At 37.9% G+C, this 12,437-nt stretch overlaps 1 protein-coding gene across 2 annotated transcripts in view; it reads right to left on the bottom strand.

Annotated features, from left to right (window-relative positions):
• The window catches only part of LOC116868473 (ubiquinol-cytochrome-c reductase complex assembly factor 1), a 96,414-nt gene that overhangs the window by 71,396 nt on the left and 12,581 nt on the right, over nucleotides 1–12,437 (bottom strand). Inside the window, exons 2-3 of one of the 2 annotated variants that reach the window (XM_032858798.1) lie at nucleotides 9,911–10,015; nucleotides 1,831–1,926 (exon numbers count right to left, since the gene is read on the bottom strand). In XM_032858798.1, the coding sequence (XP_032714689.1) occupies nucleotides 1,831–1,926; nucleotides 9,911–10,015 (201 nt within the window). The remainder of the gene's footprint in view (nucleotides 1–1,830; nucleotides 1,927–9,910; nucleotides 10,016–12,437) is intronic. The other variant, XM_032858800.1, reaches the window with a different exon arrangement.

The raw sequence follows: 12,437 nt of genomic DNA, 5'->3' as shown, positions 1-12,437 counted from the left end.
TGTTGTTTTTTGTTTTTTAAGATTTTATTTATGTATTTGATAGACAGAGACCACAAGTAGGCAGGGAGGCAGGGAGAGAGAGAGGAGGAAGCAGGCTCCCTGCTGAGCAGAGAGCCCCATACGGGGCTCGATCCCAGGACTCTGGGATCATGACCTGAGCTGAAGGCAGAGGCTTTAACCCATTGAGCCACCCAGGCGCCCCTGTTTGTTTTGTTTTTGAGAGGGAGAGCATGAGCAGGGGGAGGGGAAGAGCAGAGGAAGAGGGAGAAGCAGACTCCCCACTGAGCAAGGAGCCCCATGCAGGGCTCAATCCCAGAACCCTGGAATCATGACCTGAGCCAAAGACAGATGCTTAACCAACTGAGCCACCCAAGTGCCCCCAAAGGGAAGGTCTTAAGCAGACTCCTTGCTGAGCACTGAGGTGGAGCTTGATCTCACCACCCTGAGGATCACAACCTGAGCCAAAACCAAGAGTCAAACACTTAACAGACTGTACCACACAGATGCCCCCCAAAATAATTATCCAAAAAAGAATGCTTTTGTTTCTTATTAGATATAAGGGTATTTTTTATTGCTTAGATTTTTTTTTTCACCTAGAATTTTTAATTCTTCTTTTTCTGGGCATCTTATCACTCAGTACCAACACATCTGGAACTCTAATTGGTGTCCTTCAAACTTCAGAGCCACCTCACTGACTATATGCCTATGGACCCATGTCTAGGAAATGACTGATGTGGGCTATGAGAATAAAACTTCTATGGAAAAGAGTACTTTTAAAAGGAAATCTTGGCCCTCATCTCCCAGAGAAGAATTCTGAGAAGCAGAATGCTCTGTTTTAAAATAATAGGAAAAGGAAAGAAGACTACTGTCTGAAAGCAGTCAAAAGTCATTCAGAATCATAACCAACCAAAGCAAGCAGTGAATAAATGTTCCTAAACTTGTATTTTTAGTATACCACATTTTATGAATCTTGTAGTTTGCAAATAAACTCCAAGAAAAACCTATTTTTTTTTAAGATTTTATTTATTTATTTGACAGACAGAGATCACAAGTAGGCAGAGAGGCAGGCAGAGAGGTGGGGTGGGGAGCAGGCTCCCCGCTGAGCAGAGCTCAATGCGGGGCTTGATCCCAGCACCCCGGGATCATGACCCAAGCTGAAGGCAGAGGTTTTAACCCACTGAGCCACCCAGGCACCCCAGAAAAACCTATTCTAATGCTAAGTTCTCCAAACGAAGGCAGGCTATAAGAAATTCTCCAAGTTAAATACTACTTTAAACAGATAACGTATGTTTTAACATATAAAAATCTTTACTTTTACTTTTAACATATGAAAAATCTGTAACAACTTTTTTCTCTAAAGTGTTTTCCAAGCAAGACAGTACAACAGAAGAAATATAGGACACAGGATCAGAAGCCTTAGGTTCAAATATTCAGTTGGTCTGTCACTTATCCTTGTGACCTTGGGCAGATCACTTCATTTCCATGAGACTCACATTTGTATTCAATAAAATTCCTTGCCTCATCCAGCTAACAATTTTGCTAAGGTTCAAATAAGAATACTTGGGGGCACCTGGGTGGCTCAGTGGGTTAAAGCCTCTGCCTTCGGCTCAGGTCATGATCCCAGAGTCCTGGGATGGAGCCCTGCATCGGACTCTCTGCTCAGCAGGGAGCCTGCTTCCTCCTCTCTCTCTGCCTGCCTCTCTGCCTACTTGTGATCTCTCTCTATCAAATAAATAAATAAAATCTTAAAAAAAAAAGGGGGAAGGAAAGCAAATAAGAATACCTGTGTGAAAGCAGTCTATAAATGTAGAAAATACTAATAATTCTCACCTTACTTGTGGTGTGATACTTCCTACTCCCCTGAACATCTATCCCAGGAATCTGTTCTGATCCACCACATTCCAGGGACTGGCTCATCTGAGGCCACTGGGAGATTTAAAAAAAAAAAAATAGACGTAAGCAACAGAGAGCATTCACTTGGATGGTTACTCTGAGAAGAGCTGCTTCAAAGTAAAGATCATAGAATCCTTCCAACCTAGTTCCTGGTGATCTGATCACCAAATGAATCCGAGATGGGCACCTAAAATTGTGTCTGGTATGCAGTAGGTACTCAATAAACATCTGTTGGATACCTGAACAAATAAAAGGATTTGGCCCTGGAAACCTGGAACTAAATAAATCTGGGGCAACTCTAGGAACTAGAATTGTAATAAAGACCTACCTAAACATTGGCAGCAGTGCGGTAGATGGGGGGAAAAAGACTCTTAACAGTCAATTTTTTTTTAAACAGATTTTTTAAATTTATTTATTTGACAGAGAGATCACAAGTAGGCAGAGAGGCAGGCAGAGAGAGAGGAAGCAGGCTCCCCACGGAGCAGAGAGCCCGACGCAGGACTCGATCCCAGGACCCTGAGATCATGACCCGAGCCGAAGGCAGAGAGGCCCAACCCACCAAGCCACCCAGGCGCCCCTTAACAGTCAATTTTAAGTTTAAAGCCTGCTTCTGGGGCGCTTGGGTGGCTCAGTTGGTTAAGCGACTGCCTTCGGCTCAGGTCATGATCCTGGAATCCCCGGATCAAGTCCCGCATCAGGCTGCCAGCTAGGCGGGGAGTCTGCTTCTCCCTCTGACCCTTTCCCTTCTCATGATCTCTCTCTCTCATTCTCTCTCTTTCAAATAAATAAATAAATTCTTTTTTAAAAATAAAAATTAAGCCTGCTTCTGCCACGTATAAGCTGGGTGGCCATGAGCGACTTACTGAATCTCAGTTGTAGGGAGGACTGAAGAAGATAACACATGTAAAGTACCTTTCAAAAATACTCAATAAATAGAAGCTTCCATCATCACCAACATCATTGTTGTTCAGATCAGAACTGCCTTCCTTTTATGTTCTCATTGCACTTGAATGCACTTGGGCAATAAAATAGCCACAATTTACAACTATCATATGCCAGGTACAATGCTAAGTGCCTTAACATATATTTAATATTTATTCTTTAATATTCACCATTAACGCTATTAGGTTGGAAATAAAATCAAGACCAATAAACACAGTTTTGAAAATAAATTCCCAAGGGGAAAAAACTTCATGTAAGAGAGCCTCAGTGTAGCATTATTCACAAGAGTGAAAACTTGGTGGGGGGAGTGGGGGAGTCCAATAAGATGGTTAATTAAATTACAGTAAAGTCACTCAATAGAAAAATCAGGTAATCATTGAGATTTTTTAAATACACTTTATGTTCTAAAACAGTTTTAGGTTCACAGCAACACTAAGCAGAAGTACAGAGAACTCCCATAAACCCCTTCTTCATATACTCACATCCTCCACTATCAGCATCCCCCAGCAGAACAGGACATTTCTTATGACAGATGAACCTACCCTGACACATCACTATCACTCAAAGTCCAGAGTTTACATTAAAGCTCATTATTGCTACAACATGAAAACACTTACATGTATAAAATTATAGGTAGACACATGAATGTATATGGGCATCTCTAGAAAGAAACATACAGAAATTAAAGAGTTATTTTGTTAAGTTAATAGAATTATGGATGAATTTAGGAATAGTTTCCAAATTCTCAGTAATGTTTTATTACCTTTACCAAAAAAACGGTGAGGAAGCAGAAGGAGGGTTACCCCTTCAATTGTGGTTTATCCCAAGAAGAGAGGGAAAACATGAAATGAAATGATTTTTTTCTTTAATCCTAATGAGGGAAAAACAGAATTTCTAATTGAGTTATTATTTACTTTTCTTTTCAAATAAGGATATTAAAAAATTAGGATTTTCCCGGTCAGTGCCAAGGACCCTTATGCTTTAATTCATAGGTATTATGCAGGCTTTAAAAAACAGATCAATCACAGAACACCTCCCATTACATTACATATACCAATATAATGGTTTATCTAGAACACAAAGCACTCAAACAGGTTCAAAAAACAACTGACAAGAATTTCAACTAGCTGTGCTTTGGGGCAAATTCTCTTTAACTAGATTACATGATCCTTCTCTTCTCCCATAGCTCCAGGAGTAACCCAATGGATTCCTGTGTGACTGTCTCACCAACTGCTCTATTTCTGTTCTAACCATTATTCATGAGCTAACATTTAACACTACTTGAACTACTTAAGTATCTAAGTATTAGTACCAAGAACAACACCTAGTTTCCGCATACCTACACATAGTTATAAATACACACATTTACTATTTGTTGTTCTTGCCCCCCAAAAAAGATTCCCTTGACCTTTAAAGACATCAATTTTTCCTTTCTTTAATCTGAAAAAATACCAATAAACAACTTCTTGTTAAAAAAAAAAAAAAAATACCCTGAAATACTCAAATGTCACTTTTTCAAAGAGGACTTCTCTGACCATTTTATCTAAAATAGTTTCTTATAATCCCATTATTCTCTATTCTAGCAGTAGCCTGTTCATTTCATTCATAGTACACATTATAATGTCCAACTATGTACTTCTGGAACCTGCTTATTTCCTATCACCACTACGGAAAAGATCCATGAGGGTAGAAACTAGGCATATTACCTGAATGAAATATAGTGTGCTGGATATGGGAAACACTCAAATATTTGTTGAATGAACAAACCCAACCATTTACATGGTTATTTATTATTTCCTTCTTGTCTTTATCTATGCCATGTATACATCCTTCATTTACCCAACCTTAATTAAATGCCCACAATATGCTAGTCTTTGTGTGAGGTTTTAGGATACAAACAATCCCTATCCTCAAGCAGCTCATGGTCTTATGGAGAACAGAAAGACTCACTACACAAGAAATAGAACCTGTTCCAGACAACTCCAATGATAAACTCTTATGCAGGCAGTCTTTCGTTAAAATAAATGTAAGATTTGACCTTTTTTTTTTTCCCCCTTTCAGGAAGGTTCTGAAAGTAAAGAGACCTTCCTGACCTGAAAGAGGGAGGAAGGAAGGAAGGAAAGAAGGAAGGGAGGGACGGTCTGAGGGACGGAAGAGAAGGGGGGGGAAAAAAGGAAAGGAAGGAAGGACTCCAGCGATTCTGGACTACCACGGTATGCATTAACTGGTCCCTTTAGCAAAACTGTAAGCTCTACCAGCAAACAGTCCATCTTATACTGCCCCATTGCTCAATATCATTCTGGGCATGGAGTCGGCACTCAATAAAACTTAGGTCAATTTTTTTTTAATGGCTTTTTTGTTACTGGGTTTTTCTGTGTCTTTTTTTTTTTTTTAAATAGAAGGACGATCTGGAGAAGATCCAGAAAAGAACCACAGGAATGATCAAAGAGATGAATAAAAGGTCCTAGTGGAAAGGTTAAAATGAATTGAGGTTGTTTAGCTTGGAGAAAAAGCAATTGAAGAACTAAGGAGTAACTCAGAATAACAACACTTGAGCTGGAAGAAATCTCAAAGATCTAAGTCCAACCTTTTCATTTCGCAGATGAGGAAACTAAGACCCAGGGAAAGCTTGCAACTTGAGGTAGTTTAGGACAATTTTCTTTTTTTAAGTTTCAATTTACATAGTGAGGATAAAATTTACCCAAGTAGCATCAACATACATATAGCAACAAAAACAGCAATTACAATTTATTGAAGATCTCCTATATGCCTCACACCTATATGCTTGATGTTTTACTCAAATTATCTCACAACTTTGCAAAGCTGATACGATTTTTCTCCCACTTTAGAAATGAGGACAATAAGGTCCAAAGAAGAAAAATTCATTAAAGGATTAGACACATATTCAGAGCTATCTTCCTTCCCCTATATCAAGCTGCTTCCAAAAACCCAAGTAGAGGTCAATGACACATACTCTGTGCACTAAGCACAAATCTCTGAGTTTCCAAACATTCCAAATACTATTCTCCAGTTAAAGGAACCAGGGCTCCTTAAAGAAATTGCTGAATCTAGGGCTAAAGCAAAGAAAATACAACATGAACTTGAAACATCTTGTGCTAGGAAATAAAGAATGTTCAAAAATGATGAAAGCTCATAGAAAAGAACTTGAAGGAGTTCCTAAGAGCCAAACCTGGGACAATTTGATAAATAAAAATAATAATAAGCAAGACAAATTACAACTCATAGAGGGAAATAAACATCCATGAGCTCATACTGATATAAATAATTGAATAAATAAATGGAGAAGTAACAGCTCTTCCTTAAACAGTAGAATTCCAAACAATAAATATAGTAATCATGATGGAAACAGAAAATCACCATTATACAAACATCACAGGAACGATTACTGCAGTCAAGAACCATAAACAGAATTACCGCATAATGCAGTAATCTCACTTCTGGGTATACATCCCAAAGAATTCAAAGCAGGACCCTGAAGAGATATTTACACACTACATCAGTGCAGCATTAGTCACAATAGCCAAGATGTGGAAGCAACCCAAATGTCCCATCAAACTGGATAAAGCAAATGTGGTATATACATATAATGGAAAATTATGCAACCTTAAAAAAGTGAAATCCTGTCACATGCTGCAACATGGATGAACCTTAAGAACATTATACTAAGCGGGGCGCTAGGTGGCTCAGTGGATTGGGCCTCTGCCTTCGGCTCGGATTGTGATCCCAGGGTCCTGGGATCAAGCTCCACATTGGGCTCTCTGCTCAGTGGGGAGTCTGCTTCCCCTGCTCTCTCTGCCTGCCTCTCTGCCTACTTGTGATCTCTGTCAAATAAATAAAAAAAAAATAAAATAAAACCTTAAAAAAGAACATTATACTAAGCAACATTAAGTCACAAAAGGACAAATACTATATGATTCCACTTACATGTATATCCAAAATAGTCTAACTCATAGAAACAGAAAGTACAAATGTGGTTGCCAAGGGTGGGGTGGGATGAATTAGTGTTTAATGGGTATAGAATTACAGTTTAGCAAGATGAAAAAGTTCTAGAGATCCATCATACAACAATGTGAATATACTTTCCACTACTAAACTATATCCTTAAAAATGGTTAACATAGTAAATTTAATGCTATGTTTTTTGAAACACAACTTTTAAAATAATTAATTGATATTATATATCTTAAAAAAAGAAACACTGATAGATGTTAAAAGTAGTAAACAGAAGTATGCTGAGAAACAGGGTATCTGCATAGCCTCTAAGTATCTTCTCACAAGGTACTTATTAATTATAAAGGGGGAAAATAGTAACTTCATAGTAGGGAAACCTGACAGACACCAATTTAATAATCAAGTGATCAAAGTTAGCATCACCAGTAACAAGACATATTGGCATCATATATCCCCTGTAATCATGCACGGAGAAGGGAACATCACTTTTGCCAAAAATGTATAACCTAATTACAAGAAAATATTAGACAAACTGAAATTGAAGAACCAAAGAAAGGACATTAGTGGAAAAAAGACTGATAAAAGTTACACAGATTAGTTGATAGTATATCAATGTTAATTTCCTAGTTTCAATAAGTGCACGATTGTTATAGGAGATATTAACATTAGAGAAAGCTAGGCGAAGGGTATATGAAAATACTATCTTTGCAACTTTTATGTAAATTTATTTCAAATTTTAAAAAAGATTTTTTATTGTTTTTATTTTTTTTTAAGATTTATTTATTTACTGGGGAGAGAGAGAGAGCAGAGTGAGTGAGAACATGAGTGGGGGGCAGAGGCAGAGGGAGAAGAGAAGGAGGGAGCCCAACTCAGGGCTCAATCCAAGGACCCCAGGATAATAACCTGCACCAAAAGAAGACTCAACCTACACCCAGTCCCCCCCTAAAAAAATGTTTTTAAAGTAGACTCATCAAAGCATGACAGGACTCCAAAATGTTATTTAAGAAAGACAGAGATAAGAATATAATGTCCCTAGCTTTTTGAAAATAGTAACAGGATTATAGCATTGGACATTACCTTAGAGATCATTTGATACTATCATTCAACCAATGAATTCTTTTATGTCATGCTCTTAACACACAGTCTTCTAACCATTGCCTGAATATTTCCAGTAACAGGGAACTTACTATGTCAAAATGCAGCCCACACATTCCATGACCCCACAATTCTAATTAACACAAAGTTCTTCTCCATTCTGAGCTAAATCTGTCTCCCTGTCAGACATGTACCTGAAGAAAACCAGATTTTTCCAACCAGGGGTCCTCAAAGTGGGAAAATGTGCCAATGAGGCACAACAAAATGACCAGTTTATTTATACTGGCTGAAATTACCTCTTGTCAGCATGAGATAAACCACCCTAAGTTATTTCATGGATGATTGCTATAATGCTGTCTTGGAACCTAATACAGTACCTGGTACATACTAGGTACTCAAGAAATGTTTATTGATTCAAAGAATGAGACATAAATCTGAGATTCACATGATGAGTACCCCCCCACCCATATACACAGAAAAACAAATGACTTAGAACTCTATGATAAATTTCATTAAAATTTTCCAATGCACGAAGAGTAACAGAACATACCTCAACTCTGAAAAGAAATAGCTCCATGACTACATAAAGTAGAATGCCTCCTCTGTACAGACATATTCTTTATTCATTCAACATATATTTAGCGCCTACTCTGTGCCAAGGTGAGTAAGAAGCCCAGGAAGTACAGGCACAAACAAAATGTGTCCTCAGAAGGGAAAAGCTTACACACTAGTTAGAGGGAATTATACTATTTTAAATTGTTTTAGTATATTTACATAAATTATATAACATAATTTTATAGCAAAATATTTTAATTTCATCAAATATGAAGAAGTTAGTGGCTACAGAAGGAATTCACATAGACTGGTAAGAAAAATAAATTCCCATAGATAGAGAAATGATACAAGCATATGATTTTTAAAAACTAGACTACAACTGGTAAACATAGAAAAATGTTTAGCCCTGACAAATAAACAAAGAAACACAAAGCAAAACAAGATAATATTTTCTACCCAGTTAGTTTAAATTTTTTTAAAACACCCAATTCAGAGGTGGTAATAATGAAAGACTAGCTATATATACATTGCTGATGGCACTATAAATTAAAACAACCTTATGGAGAGAGAAACAGCTCATACTCATCGACCCAGGGTACACCCTCCTAGTAAATTATATTTAATAAATAATTAAAAATTTTAAAAACTATATATCAAGAAAATGGTAACTATATTAAGCCTATAATGGAAAAAAAAATTGGAAGTGATTTTAATATCAAACACGGCCTAAGTAAATAGAATAACACGTAGCCATTAAAAAATTTAATTATGCAATCTACCTAACATGAATAATGTCTGCTCTAATAAGTGAAAGGGCACCAGAAAATAAAATTCTGTGGTTATTTGTTAAGGTATCTAAGGAAAAAATTAGCACACACACACATAAGGACTGGAAAAAAAACCAGATGTTTTCAAGTTTGAGGTCATGGATGATTTTTATTTCCTTTATTACTAAATTATTTGTATAATTAACGAAAATCAGGAGAAAAAACTCTCAAGGAGGGTCTAAGGTAATGAATCATGTGGTCAATGGTAAACTAAGGCCTCAAATAATTGTTCCTTGGATTTTGTGTTCATGAAAAGAAAAGAGAAGAAAAGAAAAGAGAAGAAAAAAGAAAAGAAACATTTCTTACCCCAAATAAAAGTGGCACAATGTGGCTACAAAAAGAAAACTTAAGTTAACTCTGAGATGAATATCTGGAAACATTCCCAACAGTAAAAATCATCAGACTGTAGCATGGTATCCTAGGCTAAATTCCACTGCTGGGGTATTTAGAAGCAACGCCCTAGACACCATACTGTAGGAATCAGTCCTGAGCTGGCACCACAGAGACCCAGAAGTGGTCTCATGAGGTTTTTCCATCACACAATTTGTTTGGCTAATCTATAAATATATGACATTTGCAAATAAACACTAAGGTTTTCATACCAAGCAAAGAAACAACAAACCTTACCTGGAAAGTACCAGACAGAGCCCTGCCCCACTGTCCCTGTGTAGAAGACACAGGTACCAATCGGCTGCATACTGGAACCCATGGGGAAATGTTAATCCGGTTCTTCTAGAGAGAGAAAAAAATGTCAAGAATTTTATCCCACTCCATGTATAGAAGTTTAGAAATCCTTCCAGAACAGGGTATATGAAAAGAGAACTTCCAGGGTCCCTGGGTGACTCAATCAGTTAAGCCTCTGCTTTCAGCTCAGGTCATGATCTCGGGGTCCTGGAATCGAGCCCCATGCAGGCCTCCCTGCTCAGCAGGGAGTCTACGTCTCCCTCTCCCTCTGGCCCTCTCTCCATTCACATTCTCTCCTTCTCTTCTTTCTCTCTCTAATGAATAAATACAAATCTCTAAAAAGAAAAAAGAAAAAAAGAAAAGAGAACTTCCAAAATAGGACAAGACTAAAACTCCGCATGCTTATCTCTCTAAGGAAGATGTACCCCTACCTATTCCCGATCTATGAACCAAAACAACTCTAGTAATGGCTGACTCAAGCCAGGGTACATGGGTTCCCTCTCAGGAAAGTAACAAAATAAGCAGACTTCAGGCATTTCACAATTAGATTATCGTTTAAATAAGAGTTTACAATGCCTTTTCATAAACACTGACTTGTCTGATCTTCACAGAATCCCTTTATAGTAAGCAGTGTGGGATCACTATCTGCCTTCGGCTCAGCTCATGATCTCAGGTTCATGAGATCGAGCCCCACTTCAGGCTCCATGCTGAACATGGAACCTGCTTAAGATTCTCTCCCTCTCCCTCTGCCCCCCCGCCCCCACTCATACACACACACATGTGCACACACTCTCTCTCCAAAAGATTAATAGTTACTATAATGATAAGGTTAAGATTTGAACCCAGGCAGCCCAACTCCAGAATCCATGCTCATTTATGGGATGAAAGGGTAAAGGGAGTATCTCCAAAGTCTCACCTAACACTCTATAATCTAGTCTTGAAACAATAAAACACAGTATCGTACTGTGGAAAGAGCCATGTACTTGGACTCAAAAAGCACTGATTTGACTCTTGGCTTCACTGTTGAGCTACAAGTCTTTGTTGCCTCTTCTATAAAATAAAGAAAAAAATCCCTACTTCTCAGGACTTTAGAAAAATCAACAAATGTAACTTGCAGCATTTAAATTCATTAAAAAATATATATATATGAATCTCCATTTCCTCATGAGTAGGCAGGAAGGGGTAAGATGTAGAAAAAGGTGTAGGAATTTTAAACCTAGAGATGCTTTCTAAAGTGTCTCACAGTTTTAAAACTGTGTAACTATTTTTTTTTAAGATTTTATTTATTTATTTGACAGACAGAGATCACAATTAGGCAGAGGGGCAGGCATAGAGAGAGGGGGAAGTAGGCTCCCTGCCGAGCAGAGAGCCCAATGCGGGGCTCCATCCTAGGACCCTGAGATCATGACCCAAGCCAAAGGCAGAGGCTTAACCCACTGAGCCACCCAGGAGCCTCTGTGTAACTATTTTTAATAGACCACTCAGAACCCCTTATGTTTTAAATGAAAAGTAAAGCTTCAAATATTTTATTTCAGCTGAGATTTGATCTGCTGGGATAATATTTAAATAAGAAACAGTTACTGGCTTTTTGTTTACTAACACTGAATCATTTGCCAGAATCACTCAATGTTAGATGTTCCTTTCCTAAAAATGTAAATATGGGATAAACTTCTGCAGATTTAAGTCCAAAGAAGGGGAAGAAAAATAAAGGGAAATTACAAGTAGGAACAATACAAACTTCTGAACGATTTCTGAAGAATTTCATCGTATTTTTTCCCACGTCAACAAAACTTTTCTCTTTAATTTTGGTTCTACTTGGTTTTATGCCAATACTTTAAATCAGTTCTTATTAGAAGAAAGACGCGATCAGCTCTGTTCCTTCTCCAATCCTACAACAATTCTTGTCCAAACCCTTAATTGAAACTGAGGTGCAGCAGAAAGGGTATATGAATTCCAAGATGGTTATTAAATAGCTGTGTGACCCTGAACTAGTTACTCAACATTCTGGACCTCTATTTTCCCTAATGTAAAGTGGAAATAATAAAAGCTACCCCACAGGAGTGTTCCAAGGAAAAGCACCTCAAGAACTCTAAAACACACACAAAAGCATCATTTTAACAACTGTTACTGAATTATGTGCATAAGCTTCTCCTTCCATAGCAAACTGTCACGGCAATAAGAACCAATTTCTCAAAATACTGTTCTGAACCTGGTATTCCCTTTCTCAAAAGCTCGCAGTGCCTCCAAGTGCCCTTTTAGTCAAACTTGATTACCTGATCTTTATCAACTGGACCCCTGTAGACTCAACTTTATACTTACATACCCTGCCTTGTATTCTCCATTCAGCAGCTCCAAAACCTGACTCAGATTCCCTGGTTTGGGAATTAGTACTCCTCCCCACACAACCTAATCCCCTTCTGGTCAGTTCCTCTGAGACTCTCTTCTTCCCTCTTACCCAACCCATGAGTTC

This window comes from Lontra canadensis, unplaced genomic scaffold (assembly GCF_010015895.1).
Source record: "Lontra canadensis isolate GAN:19392208 unplaced genomic scaffold, GSC_riverotter_1.0 scaffold16, whole genome shotgun sequence".
Classification (NCBI taxonomy): domain Eukaryota; kingdom Metazoa; phylum Chordata; class Mammalia; order Carnivora; family Mustelidae; genus Lontra; species Lontra canadensis.
Note: the sequence above shows the minus strand (reverse complement) of the source record. Positions and strands in the feature narration are given on the sequence as shown.